At 38.2% G+C, this 26,970-nt stretch overlaps 1 protein-coding gene across 1 annotated transcript in view; it reads left to right on the forward strand.

The window, feature by feature from the left end:
• The first annotated feature begins 2,517 nt into the window (after nt 1–2,517).
• Hcn1 (hyperpolarization activated cyclic nucleotide gated potassium channel 1) overlaps nt 2,518–26,970 on the forward strand; it is a 397,328-nt gene continuing 372,875 nt past the window's right edge. The window contains exon 1 of the mRNA XM_052743322.1: nt 2,518–3,026. Within this exon, the coding sequence (XP_052599282.1) occupies nt 2,635–3,026 (392 nt within the window). The 5' untranslated portion in view covers nt 2,518–2,634. The remainder of the gene's footprint in view (nt 3,027–26,970) is intronic.

Raw genomic sequence — 26,970 nt, forward strand, 5'->3', positions numbered from 1 at the left:
TGAAGGTGAAGCCAAGGGACTTGACTTTGTATACTGCTGATAATTTTGAGTATGCTGATATAACATACACGTGATCCGTTTTTAAAAATAAGAATTATAAATGGATAAAACACATTATCCATGCAGTACTTGCAGGAACTGATGACTTCTCTTTCTTTTTAGATATGCCTCTGGTTCCATTATGAGTTCTTGTTTTTCAGTAGTTCTGTCACATTTAGTACAATGAAACTCAGGAAAAGTTTACTAAAATAACTGCCTCTTTATGATTATAAACAAGTTGAAATAGAACACAGACAGGGATGGGCTAAAAATGAGAGAGAGAGAGAGAGAGAGAGAGAGAGAGAGAGAGAGAGAGAGAGAGAGTAAAACAGCATTACATCATTACATCTTAGGTGTTATATTTTTACATTATTATAAAATTTAAAATTTATGTTAAATATACATTTTTACACTTGTGACTGAAAATAGAGGGATTGGGGAAGCATGTAAAATGGATGCAATTAGAGAAATGGTATTTGTTTAATGAAAAAAGTGGGACTGAAACTGGAAATTTTAGGGGGGGCAGAACTGTGCTTTTGGCAATATTTGACTTTATTCATTCTAAAGTTTTTTTTTTTTTTTTCTGGCTGTGGCATCTAGTATTCTCCTCTGACCTTGTGATTTCCAAGCTCCCTCTGTTGCTGGGACAGAGTGTTATATTGTTATTTCACTATCTCTGACCATAAAAATTTGACCACACATACTTATTTTGTGAGGATTTGGGTTTTGATTAGTTGAAAGCAGATGCTATGTGACTTGGGACAATACTCACTGTCTTCTGCTCCTTCCTTGGCCTCTCTAAAGCTTCATGAAGACACCGGATAGTTTTTACTCTTGCCTCTCCTGGGAATTAGTTTCATCAAACAGTTCAGTTTTTCATGAAAAAAAAAAATCTAAGTGATTTTTTCATCCAGTGCCACAGGTTGCCACCCTGACAAAGAACCCCTCCTGGAAGTGTCCCACTCTGCTATGTGACCTTAGCAGACAGTAAACCAGAGGATCTGTGACTTGGCAGAGTGAACTTGCCTTTGAAGAGGCTGTGGGCATGGAGGCAAAGCGTGTGTCTGGAACAGATGTTTTGGGTTGCTTACAGTCTCCAACCTCTTCCGACTTCCAGGATGCCCTGCTGAGTGAATGGTAACTTTGGCAGCACATTTTGCTTCTATTAGCTAATCCAGTGGGTTCGGGAGACACCAAGGGAATAAGAGAAATCTGAGAAGGCTGTCCTCAGCATCAGTCACACATGGAAAACTTCTCCAGAGAATACTCCATGGCATTCCGACCAGATTCCAAGCTATCTAGACCTCTAAGCATGGTGTTGCTGAACACAGACCGGCACATTTATCTCTCTGTGTGGTTATTGATTGTATGACTTATCTTAAAAGAAGGTCAGTTCAGGCCACTTATCTCTTACACATTTCCCCCCCCCCCAGCAGTGGGTGGCTGACAGACTTGCTCACATATGTGTTGATGCCAGTAGCCTTCTAGAAAGGAATCCCATGCCTGCTTAAGGAGCTGTGTGATAATAAACAGGATAAGTAGAAGGAGGTCAGTTGCCTGTCCCTAGGTACAGATCCTTAATCTGCAAAGCCCCAGGCAGCTGATTACCCAGGGTTTACAAAGATCTATTTGCTGGTTGTGTGTCTCCCCACCTCTATTTCCCCTGTCTTGTCTTCTTCTTTCTCTCCTCTGTCCCTCTCTCCTTCCGTTCTATTCATGAAATTTATTTCTCAGCGTGTATCCTTCATTTTTATCATCCTTGAAAAATTCCAGTGTGTTTCCTTGTCCATCTAGCGTTGCAAGTGAATTTATAGTGTGAGGAATTAGCCTGGCCCCCACTTTCTCCATCTGTAACATCATTCCAACAGGCGTTCAAACAGTGTCTCCGCGAGTTTTAGGCGGTTCATGTTAGGCTGTTTGGCAGTTCCTTTTGGACGCAACTTGCTTGCTCAGTCTCTCTCTCTCTCTCTCTCTCTCTCTCTCTCTCTCCCTCCCTCCCTCCCTCCCTCCCTCCCTTCTTCCCCCCCCCCTCCCCCCCGGCCCCCGCCGCCGCCGTCCTTTTCTCCCCTCCCATTTTTGCAAACCCACACCCAGCAAGCTTCTCTCTCCAGACGTACAAATAGGCGTCCGGGGCGGGCCGGGGAGTTCAATGTCACGCTGGGGCAGAAGTGGAGCAGGGGAGCGGCGGCGGCGGCGGCGGCGGCGGCGGCGGCGGCGGCGGGGCACGCGAGCGCGGGCAGAGGCGGCCGGCGGCCGGCAGGGGGCAGCCGAGGGGCGGCGCTGGCGCGCGGGTGCTGAGCCGGAGCCTCGCCCCGCGCCTGCATCCTCAGCCTCAGCACCAGGCGCGGCGGAGCCCGGGAGCGCAAGCCACTCAGGGCAGCGGCGGCGGCGGGAGGCAGGCGCGCAGCTGAGCAGCAGCGGCGCGGGCGGGCGGGAAGCAGCAGCAGCTGCCGCCGCCGCCGCCGCCGCCGCGACGGGCAGCCGGGCTCGCGGGCGGCAGCCGGCTCCGGCCCCGGCCCCTGCCCCTCGGCCTCGAGCCCCCGGAGGGGAGTCTGGAGCCCGCGCCGTCGCCGTCGCCAGCCGCGTCCTCCGGGCATGGAAGGCGGCGGCAAGCCCAAGTCCGCGTCCAACAGCCGCGACGATGGCAACAGCGTCTTCCCCTCCAAGGCGCCCGCGACGGGGCCGGCCGTGGCCGACAAGCGCCTGGGGACCCCGCCGGGGAGCGGCGCGGCGGGCAAGGAGCACGGCAACTCCGTGTGCTTCAAGGTGGACGGCGGAGGCGGCGAGGAGCCGGCCGGCAGCTTCGAGGATTCGGAGGGACCCCGGCGGCAGTATGGATTCATGCAGAGGCAGTTCACCTCCATGCTGCAGCCCGGGGTCAACAAATTTTCCCTCCGCATGTTCGGCAGCCAGAAGGCGGTGGAGAAGGAGCAGGAAAGGGTTAAAACTGCAGGCTTCTGGATTATCCACCCGTACAGTGACTTCAGGTGAGGGCTCCCTGGCGCCGCCCCACCCTGCTCTCCCCCCACCCCACCCCAGGCGCGCGCTCCAGCATCCTACCCCGCCCCTGGGAGGGGGCGCCCAGGGGGACTCGCAGCGGGGTGCGGGGCAGGCGTGGCCGCGCTGCCCGGTGGCTCCCACTCAAACTAGCCAACTCTACTCTTCAACTAGTTTCCATCCCGGGAAGGTTTGGAGTTAGGGAGTTTCTTATCCCCAAGAGCATCAGCGAGGTCCTTTCCCTTTTCCTGGTAAACTTTGTGGGATTGACAAGGAGGGAAGAAGGCCACTATGACCCCTGGACGGGAGGTGTCTAAGTTACACGAGGGAAACTTTTACTTCGGTAATGGGAGAGTTAGGACTAGGGCAGGTATCCTTGCTAGCGCTGTTCCCCAAAGAGAGAGACAGAGAGAGAGAAAAAAAAAAAAGAGGCTTCTGGGATTCCGGAGATGAGGAAACTGGAGACAGTGACTCACAGGTCCTAGCTGTTCCTGCCACTCTCGCCCCTGGGAGTGTTAATCTGTTGTTCTTGTGCTTATAGGCACTCTTGTCACCATTGCGTTTCTCCAGATCAGTGGCTGGCAGGCACAGGAAGGACACTTGCGCTTGGGTAGTCTGACTTGAGGTTTCAGCGGAGCCAGTTGCTGCCCGACTGGGCAGAAGCGTGACAGGAAGCTTCGAGTTCCCGAAACAGAGACAGGGGGGCGTTTCTAGAGCCCCCCTTCCTGAAATAGAGCGACGACACCCGCTCTTGACCTTGACTACAAATCCATTTCAGACACGTCTTTCCAGTTTCTCAGTCTCGGAGGAAGGGCAGCAGAGCTGTCAGCAGGAGAAAATGAATATGAGTTCCCTGGTCTTATTTGTAGCCCAAGTATTCACTCGGTTAATAAGCACGTTTAGAGATTGACAAATGAAGGTCGTGAAGTAGATCCTCTTATTAGCGTGACACGCTGCTGCTCCTGAACACAAGCAGAGAGAGCTTCCTTCTAAAAATCCCCAACTAGTAACTCCGGGTGATACACTTGTTTTTTTTTTATTGGATTTGTTCGAACAAGGGGGACATACAACAAGGAAAGGAGTTCATGAGCACACTGCGCGTTTAGGCTCCCGGTAAACCGCAAAGCAAACATAGCAACAAAAAGCATTACTTCCAGCCGTGTTCAGAAACTAACCAAAATTGCCAATAAGTGCATGCAGGGGAGGGAGGGAGCTGTCCACAGTTCTGAATCAAGTTAACTACGGAATACAGCCCAACAAACAACGCTTGGGGGGGGGGGGGGGACGACTGTCCATCTTCCCTGAGATGTTTACTGCCTCAGAAACCAGCAGTCTCCCTTCTTGTGCACGTTTTGGATAGATTTTAGGGAAAATTTAATTTAGAAATACTTATTAGCAAAAATACACAGGAAAATCCTATTGAAGGACTGACAATAGCTAATGACATTTATTGTCTGTAGATCACTGAGTTCAATTGAAAGAATGTTCAGGCTGAAAGAACCTCCTGAGTAGTCAAATATGCTTCATCTGCGAGGAAGATACTGGGAAAGGCAAACTCATAGATGATCTTGCTCCATCTAAAGCAAATTGGGTTGTTACAGTCTTTAAAATTTTAGAAGTGGGAATCAGGTTCGGATACCACCTCTTTTTGAGTCCTCCGTGGGAATATAATCCAAACAGTAGTAAAAATTTCAAAAGAAAAACTTTGCAAGAAAACAGCCAACAGTCTTAATAACAAAAAATGAGAGCTATATTTCAAAAACAATCTATGACATTCAACCATAACATGCAAAATGTGCTAAGCTTTGCTTACTTGAAATCATATTTAATTAAATGAGTCGAAAGGGTACTTTTATATTCATCAATAGGAAAATGATGGTGCTTTTCAAAAATAGTAGCATGTATCAAATGATTAAAGTCTCCCCTGGCATTTATTTTTTTTTCTAAAAGTATATAGCATATATGGCAACTTTCCATGAATTACAATCATAGGTCCAATCCATGGATCAGTGAAACTAAAGGTTTCTATATATTTCCCCCAAAAAAATCTAGTGAAAGGGAAGCAAATGCTGAGCAAAGGTGGGAAGTGAAACCAAGTGATGATTCGGTTTCATCCTGCACTTCATAGAAGTGAACAGTGACTGAGAAGTCAGCTATGTACCCACAAACTCTACTCCAGTTTGGGGGACTTTCTTGCCCTTGCATCAGTGGAAACATGGCAGCAACAAGCCAAACAATCATTATTATTTAAAATTTTTAGATAGAAGATATCTGAAAAAAATTGAAATGAAGAATTACAGTATATCTTTGTTTTCTAAAAATGACAAACTAAGGAGGTCATCCTGTACTTATTGTACCTAGTTGGGTTCAGAAGACATTTTTAATTAGTATTTTTGCAAAGTCACAGTACCAAATACAAGCATTTCCAAAACCTATGACACACAAGATAATGTAGTTGCTAAACTCACAACCAAAGCCAGACAAAATTCAATGTTCAAGTGGCGTTCAGTGGATGCTGGATAATGTTGTTTTTGATTGGCTCATCTCAGACCTTTCCTGAGGAAGTACTGTCAGGGAAGTGTTTTGCTGAAATTACTAAATTTTCAAACTTGTTTGTTAATCTCCTAACAGAGAAAGTAACACTTAAGACTATATTTCCATGGAAGGGAACTAGTTTTGGAAAGTCACGAAACAAAGTGAATTCTTCTTATGGCACCTTCATAACTATCTAGGAGACCAGGAGAGTTTCCTCTGTATTTGTTACCCATCCCCACATTGCATGACACTTTTTTCCAGAACATGCTATGGTTTTAACACTGTGCCTAATATTCTGGTTGTGATCTTGGGATGACTTCTCAGGCTAGATCCTTTTGCACTTCCTTCTAGGGTGAAGGTTGTGCTCCTGCTGACACTTTCAGACAGCTAGCTAGTGTCTCTTTTGCTCACTAGAGTCTGAGTGTGCTACTTCTGTGTCTGGCGGGTAGTAGTCATCCACTGCCAGTGTAATTAGGGCAGAGGCTCTGCGTTTCCCTTTCTTTCTCAGGAGAGGACGATGGTAGGAACCTTCAGGGAATAAAGGAGAGCCCAGCGATACCAATACTGTAAGAAATCATGGGGAGGAAGCTAGGAATTTTTTTTTTTCTGTGATATTTAGTCATCAAGGCTGGGGAAGTATTGGCAGGTACTTATATTTTTTTAAATTTCAAGGTTTTTTTTGTGTGTGTGTATGTGTTGCCTCTCGTGTGTGTGTGTGTGTGTGTGTGTGTGTGTGTGTGTGTGTGTGTGTGTGTGTGCAGGTGTGTCTGCCTATGGATGCCAGACTGGATGTCTTCCTCAATTACTCGCCACCTTGTGATAGATGTCTTAAAATAATTCACACAGGTGCAGTTTTGTGCAGGGAAAGCATGGTCTCAGTTTTTTTGAAATTTGTGTTAACACACATTTAATTTCAAGGTTAAGTGTTAATATTTTGAGAGAAGCAGTAGTGGTTATACATTTATTAGTTAAAATTATACTTTTCACCCATTCAACAATTATGTGAAGATAGGCAAGTGTTGTGATCTCACAGCCAATTGCTAGTTATGATATAATTATTCAAATGTGGTGAAAGGACATTTAGAATGCTTTTGTGGATGTGTGTGTGTGTGTGTTGTGCTTGTGTCTTGCTAGGGGTCAAACTCAGAGTCATGAACATGCTAGCCAAGTTCTCATTAAGTTATCCTCTACCACCATGAATGATTTCATTATGAGAACAACTTACCTTGGAAAAAACTTGTTACCATAATGTTTTCTATTTTAGGGATTCTGATGTTACTTTGTTGGCCCATGCTTACACAATGGCTCATTCAACCAAAATGCCCCTGTTCTATGAAGAAGCCACATTGTGCCCTTTGCTAGGGAGCAGGTGTGTGTGTGTGTGTGTGTGTGTGTGTGTGTGTGTGTGTGTGTGTGTGCTGTTTTTTGATTTCTGCTTTTCATTAGTAGCATGAGAAATGGTGTGCAAAGCCTACTGTGTTGTAAATACTCCAAACAAGATGTCACTTTCTGAAGACAACAGCACCCCCCCCCCCCCCCCCCACTTTCTGTGTCTACCTCACCGTGCACGGGACTGCTGATGCCAGAAGTCACTGCCATGCTCATTAGAGAAGGGAGGCTTCAACCCCATTCCCCAGTTCATCAGAATGAGACTATTTATTTCCAGGAGCTCCTCACAAGAAAATAATTCAACCTTCTGGGGTTTAAGTTCTAATTAGCTTACTCTCACAGTATCTGCACACTGCATTCTCTCAGTAGTGTGTTTTCCCATATCAACAGAACCAGAATAATTCAGAAAGATTTATTTCTATGTAGGGTGGATCTTTCTATATCTTTAGATCTAATTAAGTTTTTCATAAAGATTATGTCAGTGGTAAGCCAAATTAAAAAAAATATTTAAAAGATTTTAAGCTATGGATTTATTAAGTTACCTTTTTACTATATTTCATGACTTAAAGTTTTACTTAATGTTTGGAAATTAAATGCCATGTACTAAATATTATAGAAACATAAATATTTTAGTTATAGTAATTCAAATGTTATAATTTTCAATTTTCCTGAATAAATTTTAATATAAAATGCTTTTGAGGGATTGCTATAAATTGAGAAACAGATATGTACATTATACCAATTATATTTACTATCTGCAAGCTTGGTTAGTTAAATAGTAACAAAAATTTACATATATTACAAAGACATTTATTACTAATTTCATTATATGTTCAGTTAACTGTGCTGAATTCAACTGTATCTGTGTTAACAAAACCCACATACCAAGACATCATAACCAGTGGGACACAGCTTAGGATCTATAATTCAGCATGTTTGCACTCAGGGAATCTCTCTCCCCTTGTAAGCATGACACCAGCAAAATGTTCTTTATGTAAGTTGCATGTGATCTCCTTCTCATTCAGGGTCGACTTTTTATGTTTCTCAGATAATTCATCTCATAGCTTAGCAGTAGATATTGAACTTAGCGTGAAGCCTTTCAAATATAGTCCCTTATAAGTACAGTATTAGCACTAAGTATATGCATTAATGCACGGGAAGTACATAAATTAGGAATGCATGAAGGCTATTGAATATTTTCAGGGTCTGTGACAAAATTACGTTCTTATTCTTTGTAAATGCATACCAGACTATGAATTATGCTGGCACCATATTTTAGGAGAAGAGGCAGGGCAGTGGTGTTGAAGGAAAAAGTCTTCATAGCAGAAAAAAAAACAACAACAACCATTTTCACATAGACTGAGTAATTTTCTTTTTAAAAATACCTTTCTTTTGTAGGACTTGTTTTTAAATTGTATTTTTCTTTGTTTTTGAGAATTTCACACATATATAAATGAAATACAATCATATTTCACCCTCCATTTCCTTTCTCCAACCCTTCCATATCCCAGCATGTCCCTTTTCCAAACTCCCCTTTCTTTGTAGTTCCACAGAGTCTAATTTGTGCTGCCCAAATGTATACAGGAAATTTTAATGGCCATGTACCACTGGTTTTCCAGAAAAAAAGTCATGGCACCCATGGAGTATAAGAAACCTTTAAACTCCCCCCTCTCCTCTGCCCCTCTCCTCTTTTTTCTTGGGTTATAGTTTGCATATTTAATACAAGCTATTCAAAAGGTATAGGTATACAATTAAAAGGCATGCATATACTATTATGTTCATGTAAACACCAATGCAGAAATTGATTGTGAGTTCAATATTTGTCTGATACTTATAACCTGACTTTGGCTGAAGAGAAATTGATTTCATGAACCTTTCATGTTTGCTAGTTAATATTATCATAGTGTTCTGTTTAACCTAATCACTGACCACTCACCTAAACCAGTTGTGCATGCTTTGAACTTGCATCCTGAGAATCTTATCTGTGTAGTCTTTATTTTCAAGACTTGTGTAAATTTACAAACAAAGACAAAAACCATAAAACTAACCACATACAAAGTTAGCAACTATTTATCTGTTTTGGACTTACAGATTTGCTTGAAATATTTAGGGATTATAATTAGTGCAGCAACCGACATGTTTGTGAATTTTATTGTATTATTGATAAAGTTCATAGAATAGACTTTTTGGTTGTAGGCACTTTGCATTACTGGTTTTACCAATTAATACTGATACCAGTTAAGACATTTCTTAAAATGACAAGAATGATACAGTCTCCCTGGTTTGACATTCCTCTTAAAATACGGGCAAGCTTTTATCACTGCCCAGAGCCACCATTTTGCAGAGATAAAAATTATCTTAAATTGGAAACTGAATAATGCTGAAATTCTCCTGAAAATAATAAGTAATTTTCCATTTCTCTCATAATGTATTTGATTACACTCCTAATAATACAAGACCTTATATGATTACAAAATGCTGAACTACATGCAGCCCGAGCACACACCACTCATTGACTTGGTGCCCCTCTTCCTCCTCCCTCCCTTCCTCCCTGAATTCCAGCCACTCTGATAAAGTTTCAGCTTCTAGAACAAGCCTAGGTATTTCCCACTACAGAGATTTTCATGTGAAATTTCACATCATTTCTGATATTCTCCCACTTTCATCATACCACATAACTCGTAGTTTCTACTCTCTACATAGAATTTAGTTTAATAACTGTGTCCACATTCAGTCTGTTTCTGACCTGTATCATCATCATGGTCTTTGTTTTCATTTGAGGATCCTTATTTCTACAGAATTTATCATTACTTCTGTGCATGTCCCCGCACCAAAATTTTAACCCTGCTTGCCTTTCAACAGTATTACTCTATTTTGTGTTCCTAATGTTTTTTTCTTTAAAATTTATTCTCTGAGAATGCAATACAATTTATTTTCATCATATTATTTCCTGTCCACTGACTCCTTCTAGACCCTTTCTTCTTCCTACCAACCTAACTTAGTGTTCTCTCTTTCTCTTAAACAAAAAACAAAACAAAAAAAATTGAAAAAAGCCAATAAAAACTCTTGAAGCCCATGTTATAAAAATGCACATACTAACTCCCCTTTCCTTCCATACCTTTTTAGGTGACCTCTTAAAAGTGTTTTGAGACTTAATTTATGTGTTATGCTATTTGCCAATTGGAAGTATAAAATTTAATGTTTTCATTAAATTAACATAGTTGTGTGTCCATCATCAGAATGACTTTTAGGACATTTGACACCCTAAAAAGAAACTTCATGTTCATTAGCAGTAGTGTTTGTGTGTTCTCTCCCATGCCTCCTCATTGATAAGCAATCACTATCTATTTTTCTGTTGATGGTTTTGCAGAAATTATCCTAGTAATTTCTTGTCAGTTGGCCCATATAATATCTGGTATTTATTTTTTACTGGCTTCTTTCACTTCACATGTTGTTATTTTCAGGGTTCACCAAGCACTTTCAATACATTATTTTTTGTTTTTATTTTTTGGTTGAATATTATCCATTTTATAGATGTGATGCCTTGGATTTATCTATCTTGTTGACAGACATTAATTTTTAGTAACAATCAGTAGTATTGATATGAGTGTCCTTGCATTTTACATGATTTCTATGAAGTGATATTGTTTCAATTCTCGTAAGAGTACTATTGCTTGGTCAGTATAGTAGCTTTCAATTTATAATTGCTGGGTGAATGAAGAAAGAGCCAGTCCATGGTAGGACCAAGGCACAATGAATCTTAGTGTCAGTAAATCTAGATAAGAGCAGCAAAAGCTCTGTGTTCTCCCACAACAGAACCTGGAATCTTGTTTTCATGGCTCCTTCAACTTGGGGCCCCAAACATTACATTTGCTGCCCAGTGTACAGAGGAAGAGATGAAAAGGCAGAAAGATTACATGGTGTGGACATGGTGACATAGACAGATAGTGAGAACTGGGCCAGGCACTCGTCACTTTTTGAATCTTAATTTTGTCATTTCAATCCTCACCCAATCAGAAATGAGATGCCAGCATAAAGAATTCCCTAAACTTCCAGGGAAACATGATTAATTGACCTAATCATTTATCCTTCCCCCTTCCTGAAATGACTCAAAAATAATATGAAGATATACTTATGCACATAGACGAGTAGAATGAAGAAGCAGCAGAGAATAGAAGATCTTAAAGTGTTCTGGGAAATAGCTGGTGAAGAAAATGCTTCATGTCCATGGTCATTCGTCCAGTGAATTTTGGAAGAGATAGAGACTTGGACCAGTTTAGAAGTAGTTCTAGGAAAGCCAGGCTGCAAGCAGATTAAACAAGGGTTTCCTAAGTGAATGGAGAACTCTCAGTGCTAGTATTAGCATACTTGGGTCATGCCAGTTCTTCCCAGTCGGGGGACTAGAGAAAAATACTTCTAATGATAGGTATACATTGCAAAATCTTGTTTATTAACTAATCATGTTGCCAAAGCCCCACATATATCCATGGAGGTTGTAATTATTTTGTGGCATAGCATTATTTAATAGCCAAGAGCAAAAACTTTGCCAAAATTTTCACTCTAGTCTCCATTATGAAAGAAAAATAAACAGAAAAATAAAGTTCAAAGGACAGAGACGGTAGGAAAATGAAAGATTACAAATGCAACACGATATTCTCAGAAAGATATTTTATCCATTCAATAACTACAGTGCTTCTAAAAAGTAAGACATTAAGCAGTTATTCTTGGGAAGTGGAGAGACTGCTCAGCAGTTACGGGCACTGGCCGCTCTTGCCGAAGATCCGGGTTTGGCTTGCAGAATCAACATATGACTCACAAACATCTGTAAGTCTAGTTCCTAGGGATGCAAAGCTTTCTTCTGTTCTCCATGGGCACCAGCCATGTGTGTGGTGTGCATACATCCATGCATGGAAAATACTCATTCCCATAAAATGATCATAAAATAGATCTTGAAAGAAATAACCGAATGAATTTATGTAAGAAGTTGCCCCCAAATAAGACAAAAGGGGAAAATAAGGTAGAATATGTAAAATATATATTCTATATTTTCGAAATATAGAATTAATTCTATATTCTCAGAGTAATTGGCCCATAATTTTCAATTAAAATGTGGCAGGTATTACTGACTGCTGAACAAAGCAAATTTGATTTTTCACTGTTTTACAGATAATTTAACTCACTCTGGAACTGATAAAGTCTCTTTGTTATACTTCATATCCAATTATTTTACAAATATTTGTATGGAAACTAGAGAAAATATAGAATTAATTCTTAAAATTAAAATATGCCAATAGAAGTTCCAGAATATAAGTATGGAATTAGAAAAGACTGAAAATTGAAATTTGGAATTAATACAACAAAATCATCCATGCAACCATTTTTTTTTCCAATGTTACTAGTTAATATGCTCCAGAAAAACAGGGAGATAGGCTAAACACTAGGTAGACATGCAAGGTGGGAAGTGAGATCTCACAAAAAGCTTTCAAAGAAACAGGAATATGCCTGAGTAGTAGTGAAGGCAACTGGATTAACCCAGGGTGGGAAGTAGACAGAGACTGAGGGAAAAAAGATATCAGCATTTCAAAAATGATAACATAGGTATTTTACACATCATTTAAAATCAGATGTCTCTAGTTTCCATACAAGTATTTGAAAAATAATTGGATATGAAGTATAGCCAAGAGCCCTTATCAATTCCAGAGTGGGTTAAATATCTGTAAAACAGTGAAAAATCAAATTTGCTTTGTTCAACACTCAGTAATACCTGCCACAGTTTAATTGAAAATGATGGGCCAATGACTCTAGGAGGGCAGGAGAAAGGTGAACGTGGGTTGGTTGGTGGAAGCAAGCTATGTTTTTAACTTTTATAAGTGGAAGTGAATGCTGTTTAGAGTCAATAAATTGATTTCTCTTTGAAATATGAGTTAAATGCTAAAAGAAATAGGGTGGTTTAATTTGGGAAGCAAGCATGGACAAGAGCAGAAATGGAGCAGGGCTTGTATGTTCTGATAATCTTTTAATTCTATTTCACCCCCCACCCCCCAAAAAAAACCTATGGGGATCACTAACGCTTTGAGACAAATATTTGGGTTTAAAACCTTAGTGACTGAGAGTCTCAGTTTCTTCAATTACAAAATGATAAAAAAATAATACATGGAACTCATAAGATTTTGAAGAATATGCATATTTTTGTCTCTTTATACATACATACACTATGCATGATTTATATATGTACATTTATGATTAGCAGATTATGTTGGGCAGTTAATACCTTCTATGTTTAGTTGTTATTACAAAAGTAAAATTAAAACAGAATTATGCGCCAAGAAAACAAAAGTGTTTCCTAAGTACATTCTCCGATAGTCTTGTGATTTTATTTGTTCATTTATTTTTATGTATGTGGATGCTTTTCCTGTGTATAGGTCTGTGATATGCACCACGTGCATTTCTGTTGACCATGGGTGCCAGAAGAGTGTGTCAGATGCCCCAAAACGAGTGTTAAAGATGGTTGTGAGAATCCATTTGGGGGCTGGGAATAGGACCCAGGTTCTCTAGAAGAGCAGTCAATGTTCTTAACTACTGAGCCTTTTATTCAGCACCCATCTTCAGAATTTACTAAGCAAAGGCCTGTGGGATAGAAGAACTTCTCATTGTTTAAACTGTGCAACCATTTTCTTCTTTTTACTTTCATAGGCACTTGAATAGTAGAATGCCTACTGGGCAGTGGCATGTTTTCTCTGGGCTGCATGAAATAGGTCTACTCATGAGACAATTAACATCAGAAAACTTCTAATTCACCCTCTTCCTGCAAAATTGTCTAGATATACCAATTTTCATAGCATGGTATAGGTGGCATTTAATAATAAAGTGCCAAACATTTAGAAATAGATTTTACAGAAAATTCAAATAGCACTGTGTTCCATGTACTGCTTCCTGTTAATCTTCATTTTCATAGAAAAATGGCATAATTGAAACATTTGGGATCTTATTGCAGATCAATTAAATGTTACATATGAGCCAAGTAAGATGAATCATAACTTGCTAAATTCTTCCATTTTATTTTTATTGTCAAATTAATGGTCTGGAAAAATTGCTATTTAGAAATATGTTGCAAGAATTTAAAAAAAAAAAAAACTTTAGTGCAGCACAAGGGAGGACACCTGTAACTTGGATGTGGCATTAAGAAGCTCAGGTCCAGAATCAGCTAAATAGTGAGTTCAAGGCCCACCTGGGCTATAAGATAACCTTTCTTAAAAGCAAAAGAAGTTTAGAAAATTTGCAAAAAGTGATCCTCAATATCTTATATCATTCTGTTATTTCTTTTTTCTTTCTTTTTTTTTTTCGAGACAGGGTTTCTCTGTGTAGTTTTGTAGCCTTTCCTGGATCTCGCTCTGTGGACAAGGCTGGCCTCAAACTCACAGAGATCTGCTTGGCTCTGCCTCCAGAGTGCTGGGATTAAAGGCGTGCAGCACCACTGCCCAGCCATCCTATTGTTTCTAGAACAGATGCACTTACTGCCATTGCAGAATATTTGAACTTTACCTTTTAAATTATACTACTTTGAAAAGACATATTGATAGGATTTAAAAAGTTATGTGATTCATATATATATATATATATATATATATATATATATATATATAATCAGAACCAGTGTATTTTTCTTTTTTATTAGATGGCATTTTTGGGTTCAACAATTATTTTTAATGGGTCTTTGTTCTGAGCAATAATTTGGTTAATTTGTTGAATAAATGCATAAAACCATGTAAATGAATTTTGATGAAGACAGTAGGAAGCTGTGTATGTATATATAATACACATAAAAAAGTACAGCAGATATGGGTATGGTTGCATATGTGTTACATAACATAGTCTCAAAATTCTATTGTCTATACTTACTGATTATTAGTCATTCATGTTTATATATGCATATGAGAATTTACTAGATTTCTAAACTTACAGAATATGTCCAGGATCAGACTGAAGGTTTAGAACCCTGTGCCCTTGAAAGAACATGTATTTGCAATGTTTTGTCTATGGCTTTAAGAGGTTTGTGGTTCTCTTTAAGGATATTTATTTCAGGAGATGAAGTTAAGAATTCTTGTCCTACTCAATATTTGAAAATAAAGTAAAGACATCACTATCAACATGCAGAAGAAGGAAGAATACAATTTTGTTTGGGTCAACAATTTTATAATAGAACTGAATTGTATCTAGATTGTCTTCCTTTAGCAAGCAAATTCACCATCAGCTATAAGGCTTGATTTCTAAAAAGACCGTTCATCCAAATGCAAGGAGACTTTCATACCCTTGTTCACTGATACGCTATTCATTATAGCAAAAAAAACTAAATCAGACTGATGTTTACCAGCAGATGAAACAAAAAGTTTGTTACACATATACAACAGAAATTTATTCAACTGAAAAGAAAATTAAATTACGAAAATCTCAGGAAAATTAATCGAACTGGAAATCATTGTATAAATACTAACATATAATAACACAGACTAAGAAAGACAAATACTACATATTCTCTCTCATAAGTGGACCCTAGGTTCTAATTGTTAATATATGTGCATTTATGTGGTAGCAAATGAGAGTAGAATCCAGGAAACTGGAAAGGACCCCTGGAGATAAGAAAAAGCAAGCTTTAAAGGGGAGTGGGTGAGTATGATGAGGGTAATGGAACACACGGGATATGAAAGGAGAAAGGAAAGAAAAGGTGTGTGGGGGGTGGACAGGAAGGCACAGTAGGCATGTGAGACACCGAGATGGGAGAGTATGTATGTTTGAAAATGCTATGCAGAAACCTTGCATGCTTATTCAAAATCAATAAATAATGAGTTTGACTCTCAGGTTAGATACCTGATTATGAGTAATTTAATAATGAGGATTTGTTCCTGATTGTTCAGTAAGTGCAACAAAGCATACAATTTTAATGAGAAACACTCATGGGTAAAGAGGGAACTGCAATTCTCTGCAAATTATGTTCACCTTACTTAATGTTGTTGAAACCAATTGGAGACTGGTTGAGTATATTAAAATACCCCTGTAATTCTCTTATGTGTCAACAATAATGATAAAGACACGTAGCCACAAATGATGTACTACTGAATCCAAAAGGCAAAACAAACTGCACACACTAGCTTGAAAAATAATGTTAATAAAACAAATAAATCTAATTTTATTATTTTACAGTAAAGTTAAATTCAAAGCTAGGTTTACATTTATAAGTGATAAAACACCATTGAATAAATAATCCTTAGGACATATCAGTGAATTAGTGGATTATTTTGTAATATCACTGAGGAGTTTTCCACTGTGTCCTTACTGTGAATTGATAAATCTCCAAAGGTCTACTTTATACTCTCTATAAACTACTTATTGAAAAGGTATACTCTAGTAAATTGCCTTAAAGAGAAAAGGAGGCATTTTCACATACAAGGAAACAAAGCTGATCTTCAAATAGATAGTATTTTCATAATTGTATAAAGTTATCCACAAATACAACCTTAGCAAAATTTTAAACCTACCTAGTATTCCTGATTATCAGTTATTCTACATTTTCTGACCTTTCTTTTTCTTTAGAGGTATCAGCATGATTTATTATAGTAAATGTTGTATTGCTTTTATTGTCCCTTACTTGTAATTTGAACCATTCTAGAGTAAAGATTTTTGTTATTTTAAATGCTACTGTCAAAAACCCAGCAGCATACAGGCCACAAGGTAAGGTCCTAAATTTGAATAAAGGAAATTTTAGAAATTTAGCAGTAGTATGTCCAATCTTGGTTTCCATATGTAATTTCCATGAGCAAGGTTATCTGTACCTGATGCCACTCTAGTACACAATACTGAACGTTTTAATTTAGTGTAGCTACTTAATCACTTCATTTTATTCTGTCAGAGGAACATTCATTTAGAAATTTGATTTTCAGACCTTGAAAATACTATGCATGTATACTTTCATTACTTCTATTTACTAGGATACTTTATTTTATGTGGGGTTTTCCTAATTTGGGCATATGTGTATTAAGGGTATCTTGATGTCTTTCCAGATGAGCTGCTGTTACAAAATACCATAGAATAGCTACTTATGAACAGTTCTGGAAACTGTAAAGGCCAAGGGCAAAGTGCTAGCAGATGTCTGGTGAGGTCCACTCCTCATTGATGACTGTCTTTTCATTGTGACTTCACAAGGTAGAAAGGGCCAGCAATCTCTCGTAACTTCTTTTTTAAAAATGCAACCATGAGAGTTCCATTCTAATGAGTTCAGGTTTTTGCACATGGATTAGGGAGCCTTTAGCATCAATGTGTTATACTTGGAGTAGGAGGCTCTCTTTCCACAGAGTGGTAGAATCCTTTTTAAATGTCATTTGTCTTTGGAATAAATACTATTGTGACCAAATATAATTGTGGACATGTACCGTTGCACAGTGACATTTAGAAGGAATGATATGATTTTGCAGTCATCTACTTTTTTTGTGCTGTGTCAAACTATGCTTGATGTGATAATGCATAGTTAAAAGACATTTTTACAAGAATAGGCTATTACTACTAACACTATTGAACTCTAGGTTTAATTAATAAAATACCAACTCAACAATTTGAAGGTTTAATTTTAAATTTTAACTCCATAGAAACAGGTGTTTTTTTTTCCCCACCAAATAAATAGTGAAGGAAAAGGCTTTCCAATCAAAGATGTGTGCTAATGTGTCCTGTGCAAAGTTAATGGAAATGATATCACGGATATTGAACCAAGGTATTGAATTTGAAATAATTTTCAGTCGCAAAGAGAACTTGAGTCTGAAAAGATCATGATGGTAGAGTAGCATACAGCATTTAGTTCCAGTAAACAATGAAATCTAAAAGAAAACCAATAACCAAACCAACATGATTATATTATACAGCAACACTGTCCCCATAAACGTAAATAGTATGTAAGTTGATATAAACCTTCAGTAAATGGGAGTCCTGTGCTGTGGGAACTTCTACATAGGAGGAAGGACAATGATATGGAAGAGGCTCTGGTAGACTAGAAGAGGTGGACCACCCCTGCGCCAAGAGATGTGAAGTAAAAGAGCTGCTGAAACTAGGGTAGGACTGAACAAGTGGTCAGTAGCCATCGGAAGTGGAGTGATGGCTGATTTCAAGGGAGTTGCTGGACATGTATGTTAGGATCCTGCAACAACCCCTCGTGCGAGTTAGCATTGTCAAGCACTGCTTGAATAGGAGGGAAGAACTGGGAATCCTCTTAGGGAAGCTGAATGTCATCTTCAAAAATGGGTAAGACAATGAAAAGACATCCACCAGCTGTTTAAATTTGGGTTCATAGGGATATGCAAGTGATGACCTGCTGAAGGTTATAGAAATTGCATTTATTGACTTGAAACCTAGGTAAGTAAAAGGAATGAAAAATCTATGCATTCCTTGTTATATAATCTGAACCAAAGGGCAATGTAATAGAAGAGATAAAATGCATCCTTACAAATGATTTCAACTAATAATTAACCTAGAAACTGAGGACATAGTTAAAAAATCACATTTCTTTACTTTAATTTAATTAATGCATCTGGATATTGAACATAACTGGCCCTAGAACCAACAAAAGCAGACACAAATGAATCCTCTTGGTGGAACAGCACAGAACCACATATAGTTTTGCCAAGGGCATGGAACCTGCATGGAAACAGGCAACTGGGTAAAAGTCTAGTAACCGAGAACACAGAATGGAGCTCACAGTGATCTGTGTCTCTTGGGTATGTGATTGGTAAAACCAAGTTTGAAATGGCTGAGACTGCTGCCCAAAGTCTTCAACAGATAGTACGAAGGACTTGTGGGAGAGCAGATGAAGATTCTTCAGTTTCAGCGTGGAGATGGAAGCGCCAAAGTGTGTACCCTAAGGATATGCATCTGTGTTTAACTACAGGCAAATTCAAGAAAACCACTACTGCATGAGGAAAGCTGTGCTTTTACGGGGTGGGAAGGGTCTGTACTCGGGACTGTGCACGCAACTGGGTTTCTCTGTTTGGTTATGGAGCTCTCTTTCTTGTGCTAAGTATGACTTTAAGTATCTTTGCCTTGTAATAAGTTACTCTGTGTGACCTTCTTTATCTGCTTTATTATACAATAAAAGGTAGGGAAAAGGAAGTCTTAATTTTGGAAAGGAAATATCAAGTTATAAAGGAAGGGCAATGAAGTATTACTGTTTATCTGTGTTTGAATCACAGATCTGATTTGCATTTATATCAAAACTCTAATAAAACTAAGGTAAAGCAACTTAATATGACATCATGCTGGGAATATGGCCCAGGCACAATATATGAAAAATCAGAATTACAGCTCTAGGTTTGAATGACCTTTCCTCTCTTCTGAAGGGTGAAGCTTTCATGGTTACTAGCTTGTGGGGCTCTCTATATATTAGTTTTCAGTCTACTACTGTCACAGAGAAAGGAAGTATATGTAGTGGAAAGAAAGAAATAATATAATATAATGCATTCTGATTTGCTTCTCCTGTTGTCATAGCCTTTCTTGGGGTTTTTTCTTCAGCAAAAGAGTCAGGTGATATGTCGTATGCAATGTCTCTTGCCATTTTCTCTCCCATCCCCCTCTCCCCCTCTTCCTCCTTGTCTATAAAAATTATCCACCAATAGTTTTGGATCCCAGTTTTAAAAAAATGTTGGGAATGAAATTATCTCCTTAGAAATTCAACATTTAATTATTTTTAGTTCATTATTTTCACTTTCATGATTTTAGAATATGAAGAATTTTCAAGCTTTTTTAAAGAAAGAGTCAATCAAACAGAATTATTTCAGAATTGTGCATTTAAAAGAGAAAAAAATCCACTGGGAAACAGATTTCTTTATTTTAAGGAAGTAAGTTTTCTTTATGTAAAATAAGGGTGACGCTTATTTCTTCTGTATCAGAAAGCTATGTTTGAAGAAGAGTGAAAAAGTTCCTAACCTACTTTCCTCTCTTCAATTTTTACCTTTATCATGCTTGTTAATTGCCTGGGTGTCCTTTAACCATCTATTTTCATGATTCTTTCCCAGAGGCTTGGTTTAATTTTAAAAGTGAAGTGTATTCAGCCCTAATTACGTGAGAGCTCACTGCAGGCAAACAGCAAGAGTATCATAGTAATGACCAAAACGTGTTCTCAAATCAGTTACATGGCTATCGCAGCAAGCTGCTATAAATATTTGATGACTAGGAAATACAGCCACGGAAGGCAATACTTAGAAGCTAGTGACATTTGGAAATAGGAGTCCTTCCAGAAACAAAATTGCACTAGATAAGATTTTTAAAAATATCTGAATTCGTAATTTTCACATTTTTTATAAGTACCTAAAATTGTGAGAATTCTTAACAATTCAAATTCCCCTTCTAATTAATAACTAGATGCAAGGAGGCCCCAAGGATTTCTTTGAGTAGGAATGATATTTACAAAATACACAATCTGTGCAACCAAAAAAGTCTTAGTGTTGTCATTGAAATGCATTTTGCTATACTGGCCCAACGTCCATAGTAAGCATTTATTTTAAACAACCTGTCTTATTTACATTTACATTAATTTGGTAGGGGAAAGGATGCCATCAAAGTGTTGTTGTAGCTTATCACAGATGGGAAAGCCCAAAGTCAGCGAGATGTTTAAAACAACAACAACGAAGACAACAACAACACAAAATCAGAAGGTGACAAAATGCAGTATTGCTTGCTAAGTTCTGGATATGTCTGGAACCGTATCCTAACACTACACACACACACACACACACACACACACACACACACACACACACACACACACACACACACATCATGTCACTGAGTCTGAAGAGAAATACCATGACAGGTACTATTCATGTCTGATTGCAGCTTAGAAAACCAAACTATGGAGAAATTATGTTTTCAGACAGTTTGTAAAAGTAACTGAGATTTGAACCCATGGATCCAATTCAGAACCCAGGATCCTTACCTCTCTATTTTGTTATTATATTACGGATATTATTAAAAATAATATGGATATTATTTTTCTGTTGAATGTGTGCCACATTTTCTTCCTTTATTAATTGATAGACAGTCGAGTTGGTGCTGCAAAGAATATTGGAGCTCAGGTTTCTCCTTGACATGCTCATTTCTTTTCCTTTTGGTTTATATCTGGCAGTGAATTGTTGGATCACATGGTTAATTAATTTTTTAAAAAGTACTTTCATATTCTTTTCCAAACAACAGTGTGCAAGGGTTTCCTTTATTAAACAACTTTCCTATCACTCTCTATAATTTTTATAGTCATTCTTTTTTTTTTTTTCAAGACAGGGTTTCTTTGTGTAGCCCTGGCTGTCCTGGAACTAGCTCTGTAGACCAGGCTGGTCCCAATGCCTTCCTCTGTCTCTGAATGCTGGGATTAAAGGCGTGCTCCAACACTGCCTGGCTGTATAATCATTCCTAGTTGAACAATGAGGTTTTTTTTCCTTTGCTGATAAGAAATTCTGAATATTTTTCTTATCCCTGATGACCATTTTTTTTTTTTTTTTGTGTGTGTGTGTGTGTGTGTGTGTGTGTGTGTGTGTGTGTTTGTCTTTTTAACAAAATATTTAAGATAACTGCTTGTCTTAAAATCTTGTTACTTGCTTTTTTGCTATGAAGTTTCTAAAGTTTCTTGTATGTTCTGTATATTAATTCCTTGTCAGATGTATGTTTACACATGTTTTCTCCTGTTATAGGGTTTTTTGGACTCTGTTAATTGCTGTCTTTACCATCCAGAGGGTTTTAGTTTGGCCTGGCTATACATAACCTAGTTATTTAGTTATATTCTCACATGGGAAATTGCACCTATTAGCTAAATTTTAGCTACATTAGCTTCACTCCAACCTAGTTCATGATATTGATTGTATGTGCAAAGATCTTATTACTGCATGTGCCCATTTGTTCTTCAAAAAAGTTAAAAGTATTTGGCAATAAAGAGTTAAGGGTGAATCTTGAAAATGCAATTTGTTTATCCAGGACTGCATGTTAAATATGAAAACATGACTTATTTTGATTCTGCTTAGTTTTTATACTGAAGATTTAATAATTAATTAAAATAATTCTCTCTAAAATACTTAATTTTTTTCATTATGTATTTTTGCATGCTTTTTAATGGTGGTACTTAAGTACTAAAATGAGAAGAATATTTAAACAATGATAACTCTGAAGAACAGCACTCATTATGGAGTCCTTTCGCAGGGGTTGGAAGTAGCAACCAGACTTAAAGTCTGAGTTACAAGTATTATTAAAGATAGATGATTACTACATAAAATGTCAGTGTTTGCCATTATATTTCTGTCACCATACAAATGTCATTACTGTGATTTATTATATACCATAGCATAAAATAGGAGTTCATTAGAATAAGAATGGGTTTTAGTTGTTTGGAAAAGTTCAGGATATTTGTTATTAATCTTTGGTGTATTGGAGAAAAGGTAGCCAGGAAAGGAAGGAAGTGATCCCCAAGACATTCTGTCAAGTCCAAGCTTGCAGCACCTCTGGGATCCATTCTCGTGGCTCCTGATGTCTAGTGACATGGTATTCCATTTAGAAGTCTTGCTATTTCCAACAAAATTCAGATGAATTCAGCCTTTGAGATATTTTCTGAGGCCCCACAGCTATGAAGTTCAACTCATTACAGATTAATAATCATAGAGTTCTTGCAACCATTGAGCTAAGCCAAGGCAGTGCAGTGAGAATGGTTAATATCACCCTTTTCTTTTTAAGTTTAAAACTTATAAAAAATATGCAATAAAAGGGTAATGACAGGTGATTTCTGCTAACAAATGAAAGCCATAAGAAGGTGTATGGAAACATAGGGCTAGTAGTTAATTCAAAGGACAAGGAAAGTCTCTATAAAGCATGGCACTTGGCACTTAGAATTGAAAGATCATATGAATTAGTGAAGTGGTTTGGGGCTGTTTGAGCTGAATTCAGCATCTGAGAGTTGACCCTTGTGACAAGGCGACTGCTAATCAAAGTTTGAATCATTTGCCACCTGTATTATTTAGAGACATAAGATAAATAGACTCAAGATAGATTGATGCATGATAGTAGATACATGGTAAAGTACCTCTCAAGATTCATACCCCACACATATTTCATATATAATGTGTCATTCAGGTTTTGCCCATATTTAGTCATTTGTGATTGTGTTTGAATGTATTCTCTTTAAAGGCTCAAATGTCCCAAAAATCTTTAAATGTGAGTGAATGAATCACGTTGCATTCTCTTAGAATTTATAATCCATTTCACACTGTTTTAAGATCCCATATATTCTCTGGTTATTTTATCCATTTTGTTCTTTCCAGTGCTTTCTACTTCCTTACTCCACATTCTACACAGAGCATTGATTTCTTCTGTCTCGCTTTGTTTTTTGTTTCCTCCTGCTTCCTGCCATTTATCTTCATGGCTTAATTCTCTTATCCCAAGATATCTTGACCCAAATATGTTAAAATTTTTCTCAGATACGATTCTAGAGAAATATAAATTGAACATTTCAAAGTATGTTTTTTTTATTCAGTGTGACGAACTAAAACTGTAAGGTATATATAGAATTTCTGTTGTGTGTGTGTGTTCATTTTACCATTTCATAGGAGGCCATTATTGACATTAAAGTCAGGTTTTGTTGTTGAAGATTTCATACCTGATACCATGGTAAGCTGACTTGAGTAATCAAACACTACTACCTTAGCTACTTTTCCTGTTGCTAATCTTAATCATCTTGATCACAGCAACTGAAGGAAGGAAGGGTTTAATTTTACTCAAAGCTCCACACTATACTCCATCATGGTGGGAGAGTCATAGTGATAGATGGCTTAAGCCAGCTGTTCATATTGCATCCGCAGTCGGCAAGATGAGAGTGGGCAGGAAGTAACACACTTCCTTCAGCAAGACTCCATCTCCTAAAGATTCAAAAGCCTTCCCCCACAGTTCTACAAAATGGGGACCAAATAATCAAACACATGAGCCTATAGGGTATACTTCACAATTGAAATTCTAGTATCTACATATGAAAATTTGAAAAGTGATGCCTCAGGAAAGAGATCTAGGCCATGCTATAATCCTACCAGACATGTATATGCGTACTGTATCAATCCCGTGAAGCAGGGCAACATGCATGCAGCTGCAGTGAACTGCTGCCTATTTGTCTTGATCCAAGTCAATGCAGGGTTCTGGAAAAATTCTAAAGTAAGAATAATTAATGATACTCACTGACTTTTCCCAAATGTATTATACCCTTTTACTCTTGAGCTTTCCCCCATGAAACAGAAATGAATTTAATGTAAACTATATTTTTATTTTATTTTTAAATTAAATTGTTATTATATTGAACTTGCAAATTAAAAACAAAAACAAAAACAAAAAACCCCACATAGAAAGTAACCAGACCCAAAGTCTATACATCTCAAGAAACTTCTGTTAATCAAACTAGCCACTCTAAAGCTGTGGAGCATCAGATTGAATTTTAATGAAGACTAAACTGAATATTAATGGTATTTAGATTGAAGTATTTTCATTGAGGTATTGACCATGGTTTTGGTATTTATATTTATGTTGTATTTCTAATGTGGGAAAAAACTGTTCACAATAGAAGGAAGTGAAAAACATACTTAGATGATGATCAGTCATGGGATCAGTGTACAGAAGACCCTTCAACCTTAAATCATATTAGGCTTTCTTGGCTTTTTCTGAAACTAAAGCTGATGTACTACTTTGGTAGCATCCAAGAAAGGTCAAAAATGCAGTTGACTATAACAAACGGGGCTGACGATTAAGAACAGAAATCTGTAGTGCTGTCCTGGCTCAACTGTCTGACTTTTCTTCAAGGGTTCAACACTCATTTCTCTACAGAGAGAACTGAGATTTTTAGCTTCCGCCCGTTTGCTGCTCTTGAGGTGGTGGGACCTAGAAGAATGGAGCCTAAAAATGAGGCAGACTAAAGTCTCGTGTAATAGCCAATTTTATTCAGAGCATCAAGAATTTATACTCTGAGGGTTAAGAAGAGTCATCTGAGTAAAGTATACAATCTTAAGGACACGCCACATGTGGCAAAACATGTTTTTCCATAGAGGTGTATAAGCAAATAAGAGTATCCAGTTGTAATGAATAAAGTAAGCTCGCTCCTATCTGCTGTACTTGGGAGCCGTACAAAAGCACATTCCAAGAACATTTCTGTGGTGATATATTGTGTACCCTAATAAAATTCTCCTGAAGATCAAATTACAGTAGAACAAGCCACTAGATTAAACATAGAGGCCAGGCAGTGGTGGCACACATTTTTTTTAAAGGTTTATTTATTTATTATGTATACAGTATTCTGTCTGCATATGTCCTTGCAGGCCAGAAGAGGGCACCAGATCTCATTACAGGTGGTTGTGAGCCACCGAAGTGACTGCTGGGAATTGAACTCAGGACCTCTGGAAAAGTAGTCAGTGCTCTTAACTGCTGAGCCATCTCTTCAGCTGCCGGTGGTGGTGGCACACATTTTTAATCCCAGTACTTGGGAAGCACACATGTCTTTAATGTCTGGGTCGAGAATGGTATATAAGGCGTGAGGAGACAGGAACTGGAGGCTTTTCAACAGAAGCATCCCATTCATCTAGAAGCCCTTTCGGCTGGAGCTCTTTCAGGCTGAGGAGTTGGTGAGGTAAGAGGTGGTGGCTGTGGCTTGCTCTGCTTCTTTGATCTTCAGGCAAATTTTATTAGGGTACACAATATATCACCACACATTTCCATATTTTTGAAGAAACTCAGGTCACAGGACTCTTGTTTTCTTGGAGTTTTCTCACAAGTACTCAGAATTCCCCTTGTGTGACTCCATTCTTGGACTGTGTTCTGCCATCTACCCATGTTTGTCCATATGAATAAAGAATTAATAATGACCCCATGCCATTAGGGAATGCATACTAAGATTGTCTACTATGACATTTAATATGTTTGGGAATAAAATACCCTAAAAATATTTTGGTAGGCATTTTTGACGTTTTACTGCTGTGGCAAATAACTGAGATAAACAAGTTAAAGGGAGGAATTGCTTTTTTTGGCTCACAACTTCAGAGGTTTTGTTAGAACTGAGGCTTTGAGCCTGAGATGAGACAAAATATCATGGCTGTAAGAACATATGGCTGAGGTAGCTGACCACATGGCAGCCAGAATGCAGGGCACAGATGTGGGTGGAGTGACCATTATAGGATACAGCTCATAAGGACATGTCTCAGTGACCCACTCTGTAAACTACACCTCACCTCTGTAAGACTTGCAATAATGCCATCAAATTATGCATATATCAGTGGGTTAATTCACGGATGAAGTCATCATTTGGAAACCTAGCTAGCACGGTGGCCAAGCCTTCATTTAATGAGCTTTTGTGTACAGGGGGACACATCATATCAGTGCTATAACAATGAGTAATGGAAAGAGTATGACTAGAAGATGGAGTGATGGGAATATTTGGTTGGATTAAGGTCTCAGTCTCATGCCACACCAGAAACAGGAACCTAGCTAGTGTCAGATTCCATGTTTAATGTGCATTACACATCTAAAAATATGTGGCAGCATTTATACACCAAGATGAACCTAATAAAATTCAATGTAATTATGAATATACTGCTTCCAACAAAATCATTCTAGAATTGTCAGATGTCCGATTTTCCCAACCCCATTTGTTAAAGGTGTTTTTTTCAATATGTTTGGCATCGGATTATAGAAAGGCTATTGCATTTTGTGTGTGTTGCTTTTGTATACTACTACTTTGCTGAGTGTGTTCGTTAGTTTTAAAAGATTCTTGGTGGACCCATTAGGATCTTTTATGTATAGACTCATAAACAAGGATTGACTGTCTTCGTTTCCTACTCATTTCCCCTTGATCTCCTTCTCTTGTCTTGTTTCTCCAGCGAAGCGGGGATGGAGAGAGTGGACATCTTTATCTTGTTCATGGTTTTTAGTAGAAATGTTATATGACTTTTTCTTCATTTTGAATGATATTGA

The sequence above is a fragment of the Peromyscus californicus genome, unplaced genomic scaffold (genome assembly GCF_007827085.1).
Source record: "Peromyscus californicus insignis strain IS unplaced genomic scaffold, ASM782708v3 Scaffold_18__1_contigs__length_77618521, whole genome shotgun sequence".
Lineage (NCBI taxonomy): Eukaryota > Metazoa > Chordata > Mammalia > Rodentia > Cricetidae > Peromyscus > Peromyscus californicus.